Source organism: Euprymna scolopes, chromosome 20 (genome assembly GCF_053919585.1).
Source record: "Euprymna scolopes isolate OS-2025 chromosome 20, ASM5391958v1, whole genome shotgun sequence".
NCBI classification, from domain to species: domain Eukaryota; kingdom Metazoa; phylum Mollusca; class Cephalopoda; order Sepiida; family Sepiolidae; genus Euprymna; species Euprymna scolopes.
The window spans coordinates 33,238,263-33,249,720 of NC_136501.1; the positions used below are offsets into that span (position 1 = coordinate 33,238,263).

At 32.4% G+C, this 11,458-nt stretch overlaps 1 protein-coding gene across 1 annotated transcript; it reads right to left on the reverse strand.

Annotated features, from left to right (window-relative positions):
* Nucleotides 1–1,025: 1,025 nt before the first annotated feature.
* Nucleotides 1,026–7,996, reverse strand: LOC145241390 (uncharacterized). The gene is made up of 3 exons (XM_080104313.1): nt 7,444–7,996; nt 1,972–6,159; nt 1,026–1,844 (listed from the first exon to the last, which is right to left on the reverse strand). The coding sequence occupies exons 1-3, from the start codon at nt 7,763–7,765 to the stop codon at nt 1,513–1,515; spliced, it is 4,842 nt and encodes a 1,613-aa protein (XP_079960439.1). The 5' UTR covers nt 7,766–7,996; the 3' UTR covers nt 1,026–1,512.
* Nucleotides 7,997–11,458: the final 3,462 nt, after the last annotated feature.

An 11,458-nucleotide genomic window follows, 5' to 3' on the forward strand; every position in this document is an offset into this window, starting at 1 on the left:
TCGGTCGATATAACCTCCAGCCTTCTTCAGGTGTATATTGTCAAACTCGGGAATATTTCTATGGAACTCAGGAATAAGATTACTCAGGAATCCGTAAGGAAAAACTATAGAATTTATTTAATACACGAAGACAACTTGATCTCGTTTAATCATGACCAGGTAGAAATCCTAAGTAATTCGTAATTTTCCATTTCATTCAACTGAGAATCTCATCCCGACCTCTAGAAGAACGCCAAAGGATTCTAATCACTCAACATTTACTTCAGTGAACGACACTAATGCACATCCTATTCATATAACAACAGGAGGTACAATAAATTATTCACAGAAAATTTTTAGTATGTCCTTCTTATGAAATGCTACAAGCGGCAGTTCTTGGTATTCTTGAACTGTACGTGAATGATTTGTAGATTATTTTCGAAGTTTAATTTTACAGTGTTATGCAATCTGTAATCTGAAAGTATTTATAAATTCAAGTTAATTATATATATATATATATATATATATATATATATATATATATATATATATATATATATACATTGTTTTAACAAAAACCAAGACTTAAAAAATGGGTTATTAGCAACAAAAGGTGTATTTCATTGTTAGTTACAATTATTTTAAGACCATTTAGACAAATTCAAACAATATGTCGTTTGAAACTTTTAACAAGAACAGCCTTTCTTCAGACTTATTAAATAAAAAACACTTTAACAATGAAACATTAAGGAAAAGAAACATTTCATTTATGAGGAAAAGAAAACAAGCGGGAACACTTTACCTCTGTCGCATCTAGGCTATGGGCCCAAAGGTCAAAATCCCTCTAGATTTTTGATTCTGTGACCTCGGTTGGGGGTGGAAGAAAAAATGGTGTCAAATGAATGCCAATAGACTCCTGAACATCATATTTTTTTTCACAAGCACAAATGTTGCGCATTAATGAAAACGGCGGCCATATTTAAAGATGGCCGACAATCATCAAATAGAACATTATGACTTGCTTAAACCTTATAACAATACAGACATCTAGTTTAGCACATTTTATTCCCAATTTATTTCTTCATCATTTAATACATAAATATTGGACTTAATATATTTACTATGCTTCAAAATAGGGAATATTTTTCTAAAAAAGCTTTTTTCAAACATCTTATTTGAAACAACTTCAATCTTTTCTGTGGATAACTAAAGAAATAGATTTACATTTTGATATTTCTCATGTAGAGACACCTATAGTCTACCAATATTATTAGTCATACAAATCTATTGCTATATTTTGTATGTAACAAGGTCGTTTAAACCTGAGGTAGAGCTGCGATTTTGTGTCATTTTTTATACACATCAACTTGGTAAAATATACAATGTTTGTCAATTTTCATTAAAAAGTATTTTTTTGAATCTATGAATAATAACACAGATTTAAAGGACAAAAAGGCATTTTTAATGAAAGTTAAACAAACAACATGTTAGTAAATAAGATCATATATGCTTTTATTTAAAACTGATCACTGCTTATGCCACTTCATCATCATCGTCGTCGTCATCACCATCATCAGTGTCATCATCATCATGTCCAATGTTTTTACTAATTTTATAACAAGAATCTCTTGCACACTTGCACATATCTGTGCATGGGACCCTGTTTTGGAGACATGTACAAATGTTAACGTCTTTACAATGACTTTTTTTACATTTGGCAGAGCAGTTAATTAAATCCATTAAACTGTCTGGAGCAGGAAGAAGATTCATCCAATGGATTACTAAATCTCCATTTTCTATCTTCCATCCATGACAATCAGGGGATGGTATATCAGGATTTGCATGGAGGCTCCTTTTATAGACACCTGAAAAAAGAAAGAAATTAACATTAATATTGAATAATTTTCATCCTTTCTAATAAGCAAATAACAATGAAACTCCATATATTTAATTTTTACATATAATTGGAAATTAAATATTTATAAAACGTACCTGCTTGATAGTTAGCTCGCTTGATGTGTTCACTCAGGGCATCTTGATTTGGAGGCATTGTGATTTCCAATTTTCTTTGGAATCTAAACATGTTGTATCTGGCTTCATTAACACTTGTGACATTTTGTTGGCCATACAACCTGCAAACAAACATTTCCAATGATTTTGCTGTGTCTGGTTTCACATAAAATTCATTACCAAGATCACTGAATGCGTAACAAAACTCATTCTCTCTCAGTAATAAACTAAGTGCTTTCTTTTTGCCCTTTCCGTAAAATGAACTGACACTATCACATCCTGTAAAACAATGTAGACCAATCAAGGCTTGACTGACAGACTCTCCAATGTTGTCTTTTATCATCTTGATGTCTATTGTTCGCAAATTTGTTCCTCTTCCTGTGTGGAAGTATAAATGTGCGGGAATAAGATTTTGTAAAGAAACTCCAATTACAAACACATCGGTATCAGGACTCATAATGATTACATCCGTACTAGTGTTGGCTGCAAAAGAAGCATGCAAATAAATCCGTGTATCAGCTTCTTCTTGTGAGCTACAAAGTTTTGTCTCTTCTAACCGGATGACAATATCACTTGCCTCTTTTCCAGGTGAGAAGGAATGACATTTCTTGTTATGCGCCAAGAATACCTTCACTCCTCTAAGCTCTGATGTTGAAACATTAGACCATGTTTCATCCAAGAATTCTATTAAGGACTTTTTATTCTCTCCATTTGAAAGAAATTTCTTCCATTGCTGAGGAAGGAGCTGACCATGGATTCTTATCTGAGAGCTAGTAGCAGCTCTTTTATCCCTCTCGATATTTTTTATAGAGATCTGCTGGTATGTATCAGTAACAAAATGAATTTCTTTAGAATGATTCGATTTTGCCCTGTTCACTAAACTTTTCAAAATAACAAGAGCAAGATTAAGAAATGTTTTCTCTCCTTGTAATTTGTTCAAATTTAATTGGTGTATCAGCGACATACCATCCACTATATATATGCCACCTACTATAGGGTTCTCAACAATAGGATTGTTAGCATGGCTTTCTAAAGCATGAAGTAAGTTTGCTTTATTAGTTTTAACCAACGATCCATGTGAATTTGCAAGGGACAATGGTAATGGACCTAAGGAATATGACAGTAATTCTTGAAGATTAATGTTCCGGATTCTACCAATCACAACCAATCTTGCTAGGAGATTTCTATCTGCTTCCAAAGTGATATCCTTTCCGTGGACATGATGATTTGATTTTTTAGACATACTGGAGAATGTTTTTAAATTCATTCTTTTCATCGGGGCAAAAAAATCAACTTCTCCCGTTTGTAGACGCTGCCCACAGAAATTTTCAAATTCTGATTCGCCCCTTGCCTTAGCAAATTGCAGATCATTTTGAACATCTTGTGTCGCAACTAATCCTGATGCAATATGGATCAACTCAGCTGGTTCATACTCAAATGGATTAAACATACTGTTTACTGTGTCTATTATCTTTCCAATAGCAAGCTTATCATGTTTCATCCGACTGTGTAAAAGATCTGATCGTGTTCCACTTCGTTCTCCTTTGCCAGCCATAGTTTCACATTCATAGGTAATAGACCCTCTCGCATGATGGGACCATATCCACCTGTTGACGGCTCTCTTGTTTGTGCTGAAGCCTGTCATACCACCTTTTGTTTTTGAATCACGATTAGCAGTTTGTTCGATGGTTTGGTCACAAGGAATTTTAGCAAAGGCATTTGAGCTTCTTTGAACAGCAAAATCTCCTCCAATGCATTGTGTATATATCACTGGATGAGTATTAGCGAGATTAGACATCTCCAACCAGTAAACTGGAAGGTATCTGCTATAATTTACATGGTCATATGCAAACACCCAAGGTAACATCTGTCTAACACTTGCCAAGTGAAGTTCCCAGTTTGACTCTCGAATACCTCTAAGGAAAAGTAAAAGAATTTCTACAATGTCAATATAAGAACTCCAGAATGCAAAAGTTTGCTTTTTGTTGCCAACCTGTATAAATTCTTCATAGGATGATAGAAAACTTTGAAAATGTTCTCCCTTCAGAATTTCTTCATACTGAGGTCCTGGGAATGATTGTGACAAGGATGTCATTAAATGCTTCACTTTTTCTGCCTTTTCTTCAGGAATGCTGTTTAAATAGGTTGTCAAACGCATATGCTGCATTGCTTCGGCCACTAATTTATGGGCTCTAACTGCTCTGTTATAGTGTCTACCTGTGAAAACTCCATTTATTGAGCCTACAGCAACAACTTCTGATTCTATTAGAATATCTTGAAGCCCGGCATCACGAAAACGCTTTCCCAAACACCCAAGAAAGGACATTGCTGTATGAAAAGCACCAAGTCGAATCACCAATCTCTTCATGAAATATGGATTTCTCCATCTAATTAATTGTGCCTTTGAATAGATTGCTTGATCCATTACAATAACAAGAGACTCTAACTTGAGTTGATCTGCAATGTCAATGCTTTTTTTTAGAATTGTAAGGACTGTATCCATTTCTGTGGGGCTAACATCAATTACGGGTAAATAACCTATGGTAGATTTTGATGCAATCTCCCTTTTGCACAGGAGTTGGTTAAACCCAGTCCAAGATGGTAATATAATTTCACTGCCGAATTTTGTGATATAGTACGCTATATCAAGTTTTAGAGAATTTTGCAGAAATACACGATCTGAATGAAGTGAAACATGTTCAGCAAATGGTAGTGGGCCATCTTTTCTTCCACCGGTGTATGTAGCCAAATTTACTTCTGGTGGTTCCAATGTTCTTTTCCGTGTTCTTTTGAGTCCTTCTACTGCAATCTTAGATGCACACGGTTCGACTAACATATTTTGTATTATTATCCCAGTTGTGTTGTGTGTTGTTCCATGTCCAGATAAAGTTTCCTCACCAAAATCATTATTGTCCCAGACCAAAGTTGTTGGAATACCTGCCTGGATGGTGGATGGAATAGAATTTTCTCCACGATTGATTTCAAGTTCAGCTAGTGCTGTATCATGATTTAAAACCACCGAATGAGAAACACAATGTCCCAAACCATTCAATAAACCAATCACTTGGGCAGATCCAGACAGATGGCGTACAGCCATACCAAGTGATAAATGTTTTGGCATTAATGTACGTCCGTTAGAAGACAAAAATATAATGTCTTGTGAAATAGACAAAATCTTTCTATAGACGGATGCAGATATGTCCATTATTTTTTCTGTGCACAAATCTTCAGATGCCCCAACTATCCATGCAAGAAAGTTAAATAAAATATGGGGCACCATCTTTTCAGCCTCCTGCAAATTTAATGTTTCTGCTGTTGGCGGCCATAACGAAGGAGGTTTTACTTGTTGAATAATATTTCTCAGATCCATAGCTGTTATGTACAAGTTAGAAAGAGGATTTGGATCTGAGCGTACATGACTTGTTTGTTGGTTTGTGTCATTTTCTGACGACTCTGTTTCACTTGGAGTTGTGGTATGTGTTTCCTCATGGAGTACTGTTTTTTCCTCTACAAGAGAAGACACTGTAATGTCATTTACATACACGATGTCACCTTGTGATCTCATTTTAGGAGTGATGAAGCATAATTGAGGAAATTTTTTCATTAATCTTTGTTTTAAATATCCTGTTTTATATAAATGCGCATCAACTCCATGTGTTTCTTTAATCTGTTTGACAAACAAATCTTTCAATTTTTTAAGTCTCATGATTTCCTTGTTTTCGATAATCCTTGTTTGGACTAATTTCGCAAAGACCTCAAATGCTTTAGCATATGAAGTTTGCTCAGAGTGTTCGGTTTTGGTTGGTTTGGTTAAATATCGAGTGAAGTCACGGTAACATGAGTTATGATATTTCACTTCGATTGCTACACAATCTTTATTCCTTATTTGCATGAGGAGTGATTCATTTTCATTTTCTTCTGCTGCTCGTTTTAAATTAGCAGCTTCTATTGTCGAACATCTGACAAGTTTTTCCCTGTTTCTTTTGCCAGATCCTTTGCACACTATAGTTTTTACTTTTTGGCATAGTATGCAAACATCTGGTAAAATATGCTCTGATCTAGCTGGCAAAGATGGTCGATCAAAATTGGAACGAAGAACCCGTCTTTTTTTAGCTGGTGGATCATCATTTTCGGCAGTAGTCGCATCAATGTTTTCTTGAGATGGGGACCCTGTAAAAATAAATATATTTAGGAGTTTAATATGCATTTGAAATAACAAAGTATATGGAAAAGTTCAAATTAAAAATATCCAATCATTATTTCATAAATCCAAAACATTTCATTAAAAATTTAAGATTTTTTTTGTATAGTGCTGATAAAACTTCTGTGAAAAAATTGTATGTTATTAATTTACATTCTACAATTAAATCGTCTGGTGACTCCTTATTAATCGGACCAAGGGATGTTTACAAAATCATGCAATATATTTATCATTGGAATTGGTAGGTAAATTCAATATGCAATGCACTTTATTTTACTAGTGAGTTACCACTTATCAAGGCTAAAAGCCACACGAGGATAAAGGTTAATGGAATAGATTGTCAAGTGACTGATTGTGGAAGTGCTAGAATCAAGAAATGGTACCATAGACAGTTGTATCTATATTTAGAATCATAAAAGAAATGAAACATTTCCAGATTAAAACCAATAGCTAAAATTATTGAAATTATGAAAACTGTTAAATAGTAACAGCATTTGGCTAAGAGCAAAGTGTACCCTTTATTCTGATAATACAGGTTATCTTTTGTTTCAGATTTGTGAAGGAGAAATCTTTCTAAACTGAGGCAATTGTAATTTTTGTTCCAATCAGAATACATTTTTGGTGAACTAAATTTTACCCACAATAAAACCCCGTTTTGTATCTATGTTCTCGTGGGGGAGGCAAGTAAATAGAAATAAACTCTAGTTTTTTTTTTTTTTCTTTACAAGTGAAATTTTCTAAAACAGATGCCAACTTTTATGTACATATTCAATTGTTTGAAAAGATATTAATGTAGATTAACACCCTCATTTAAATCGCTCCCTCCCCCGAGAAGAAAAAAGATTGTACAACTTAGAAGTTTACAAAAAAAAAAAAAAAAAAAAAAAAAATTAAAAATCAATTAAATTGAATAAATATATTTTAGAATTTAGAGGTGTTGACCTTTTTTCTAGTGAAGATAAATTCTGTGCGTTTTTTTATTGGGAGAGGAGGGGGTAAATTACAATCTTGGCACTCAGACTTAGGGTTAATGGTAAAAAAAAATTAACAATAGTCTCCAGGAAATGGAGGATGATTTTCCATTAAATTTATATACGAAATGTTACTCTAAATCCATTTTTTCCTACCATAAAATTTTTCATGCTGTTCAGTTCACACGTACTTGCCTAAGTGAATAGAGGGAGTATAAGAAAAATTGTCTCTTTCCAAATACGTATCAATAAAAATAAAAATTATTAAAAGCTTAAACTTACCTTCGAAAACGTTATCAGTATTCTTTTCTAGTTTTTTCTGAATTCTTTCAATTTTCTGATAATCCGTGAAACGTGCATAACAAGTTTGGTGAAACCCAACACGAGGTGGTATTTCAGTTGAATCACAGCTTAAGTCAAAGTTTTTCGCAATTTCTGCTTGTGGTCCATGTAAACCTTTCCATTTTTTAACATATTCTAAAAAGCGCGTCCATGTCTTCACTGAAAAAGATCTAACATTCAATGTTTTAGTTGGAAATATGCACATAACGCACTCTTTTTTGTCTTTGTTTACAAACATTTCTTCTTCATTGGAGGCAGCCATATTGAATTTTTAACTCGCACTACGATGATTGTGATTGGTAGATTGTAAGGAGTAAATAAAAGAAGTATTCTGAATGGCTACTTTTTTGTACGAAGGCAACTTAACAGTTAGCATTTTTTTGTGCATTAAAATTAAAATTATTTATTAATGCACCATAATCTTGCTTGTGAAATTTTTTTCCATGTTTCTTATGATTTTATACATATTATATCCAAAAATCATGCCCACCCCTTTTACATCTCATTAAAATTAAGAATTTTCACTCTGGGCCGACGTTCTAATCCTTTGTAAAGTATTTTTTAAAGATTTATATATCTACTTATTTTCGTATCTTTATATAAAAAATCCAACTAAATATCTTTTTAAAGATTTTTATATTTACTTATTTTCGTATTTTTATATAAAAAAATTCAAAACTAAATATCTTTTTAAAGATTTATATACTGTACCTATTTTCGTATCTTTATTTAAAAAAACGAATTTCAAACTAAATGTCAAACGATGTTACCACTAATTACCGATGTCCATTAAATATGTTTTATTAATACGATTTATTGATTTCTTAAATTAGATTTCTATATTTCTTTATCTAATTAAACTTATTTTGTAATTTTTTCTCTCCTTCTTGATTTCTTCTTTTCCCATTTTTAATTTTTAATTTTATTATTTTTTAAATCAGATTAATCGACTAAGTTAAATCGTTACGAAACCACGTAAGTTTCGTATCGGGAATTTGCTTTGTTTATTTACAAAATTATCTGCATGCTTATTTATCCGATTTAGGACAGCTTTAAGTTTAAAACTCATTCAATAAGGACATAAAGTCTAAACATTACTTTATATTTAGTTCATTTTCATTCTTCATTTAAAATTAAAGACCTCGATCTATTTATTATTTTTATCTTTTTTAATTTTATATTTTTTATTATATATATATTTTTCTTCTCTCTTTTTCTTCTTCCTCTTCTGTTAGTATTTATGATTATCGAATAGTTTAAAAGTAGAAGGGGAGATAATTCTGTAAGTCCGGAATTAAAAAAAATTAATTGAAGTTATAAAATACCAAATACTAATAATTATTCCTAACGATAAAGGGGAAATAACCAGGGCCGTTCGGTGTGTTTAGTTTGGTAAATTCCTGATATTCATTTATGATTTAGTTTTTAATTCAACGGATCCAATTAGAACTATGCTAATTTATTCAAAATATAAGTTTTAAAAGCATATCTTAACCATGATACAAATTTGATTACCATAAATTAACTTACGTTTGCCAACAAACCATAATTTGCTGAGGTTATGCATGGCTTCAATACAAAATAATGCTTCAGGAATTAAGTTCTAAAATACTTATCCGATAGTTATACATGTCCCATTAATAAGTATTCTAATAGTAAAACTAATCTTTAGCTCCATGTACGTTTTACTTCAATGAAAGTGGGGGTTAACCTTGTTTTTTTTGGATTAAAATGGTTATCAATAGATTAATATCTAAAAGCTATAATTTTTCAAGTTTTACTGGTCCAAAAACAGTATCAATTAAGTCCAATTACTTAATTACTAATTTTTTTCCTAATTATTTGTTATTTATCTGGAAACGGTATCAACCACTTTGTTATCAATATGACTAAAAAAGTGTTACCAGTTTCGAGACAGTATTGCTAATCCTTGTTAATCCTTATTATAAATCTAAATTTCTTATCTAGTAATCCATGGTTTTTATTTCTAAAATATGTTTATAATGTATGGATCTAGATTTGCTTGCTAGATTTGAACTATTCATTACAACCAATTTACATAATTCTTAGCTATTTAACGGTATATAAACTTTGGCTCTGCACCTAAGAACCCTTATTTTTCCCAGAATGTTCTTTTTTACCTCAGCTACATTTAAGACATGATAGCAAAAATCTATTGAATGAAGACATCCCTGTATAGCATCCAGCCTTTTATCTAATATTTCTTCTTTAGTATTGACTATATAGAAGGTTTCCAATAAACACAGATTGCAACTTTTTGATTTCCCAGGTCTATACTTACACCCCCTATCTACTATTGACCGTTTCAATTCAAAATCTTTTTTGTTTCTATGAAGTTCCCTGACCCAATCACCTAATGCAGTTGTATTCCTCTTTTTATTTCTAATTATAATTCTTGTACCATCCCCGCTTCTATTACTAACATATTCTCTATTAGTTTCCATCTCCGGTTCATTTTTGAAGAATACAATATGGTTTCTGTATCTTTCCTTAAACACGCACTCCGTGGCCCCAAGATATACTTTCTGAATATTATCGGTCTTAATCTCACATTTGTACACTATTTCTGAGGTTAAGCATTTACCATCCAACGGACATTTGCCAGGTATTCTGCAGTTACAATTTCTCTCTAAGACACTTTCATCCGATGCTGACTCGTTATTATTAATTATTCTGCTTATATTCCTGTTATTAGAGCTTATTATAGTGTTAGTTAAGTTGGCTGAGGTAGAGAAAAATAGTTTTACCGAGTTCCTGTTAATTATTTTGCTTAATCTATTCTCAGGTGGGAAATTTTTATCAATTATCCTGTAAAATTCCCTAAGTATATCATTTTTGATATGCACGCTAAACGGCGGATTAAACCAAACCGATTTCTTGCGTCTGTTTCTCTTATTAATATTACCCACCTCATGATTACCTGTTTCACTGCTAATATTACTCTCAGTGTTTTCATCCTTTTTATCCTTATTAATGTAACCTTTATTAATCTTCGGTTTCTTTCTTGCTCTCATTGCCATGTTGTACGATATTGTGTAGTTAGGTTTGTTACTTTTACTGTTTGCACTCCTCTTATATTCTATTTTACCATCGTATCCCGATCTAAGATTATATATATATATATATATATATATATATATATATATATATATATATATATATATATAATAAATTCCACAGCCAAACAACGTCGCAGCCCACAGTCAAAGAACCGGAAGTCCAAGACTCGAGTTTCGCCCTCATTTGGGCTCATCAGTTAGACACATCCGAAACGCCCTGCACACAAGAATTTCAATTAACCAACACAGATCAAGCAAACCGCACCGAAATCCGACTGTGAAATGAACCTACTTCGTCTCAACAAGGGACGCGGTCATCCAACCAGCTAATAACCCCAAGCTGATGTCTCACAAGTAGGAGTTTTAACTCGAAAGGACGATGCCATCCAGCAATACTAACCAAGCGAGCAACTTATGACAGGATTTTCAGAATGTGAGAGATTGTATATAATAAATTCCACAGCCAAACAACGTTGCAGCCCACAAGAGCCAAGACAGTGAAAGAACCGGAAGTCCAAGACTCGAGTTTCGCCCTCATATATATTTCTTTTTTTTTCTCTATTTACTCTAAACGCCAGCCGATATTGCATTTATTAATAATTAATTCCCTCCAATTCTTGTGTTAATTGCTAATAGCCTAGAGGAAAGATACTAGTTTACAAAGTCAATGATGGTTTTGTAACTGAGTTACAAATCTCGCGATCAGCAGTAATTATCACTTCATACACTGATGATTTCATAATCATGTATCGCTAGGGTCTATAAGTTTAAAACTAATTGTTAATATTTATTTTAAAAAAACTATATATTTTATATTTTTGATAATTCTTATCAGCTTAATACCATCTTCGTATTGATTTGTTCATTTTCGGTTT

Excerpts from the sequence above, each read along its gene's own strand:
- LOC145241390 (XM_080104313.1), bottom strand. The coding sequence starts at position 7,765 with ATGGCTGCCTCCAATGAAGAAGAAATGTTTGTAAACAAAGACAAAAAA. Across the intron at positions 6,160-7,443 it reads TACTGATAACGTTTTCGAAG|GGTCCCCATCTCAAGAAAAC; the intron begins GTAAGTTTAAGC and ends TTATTTTTACAG. Across the intron at positions 1,845-1,971 it reads GCGAGCTAACTATCAAGCAG|GTGTCTATAAAAGGAGCCTC; the intron begins GTACGTTTTATA and ends TTCTTTTTTCAG.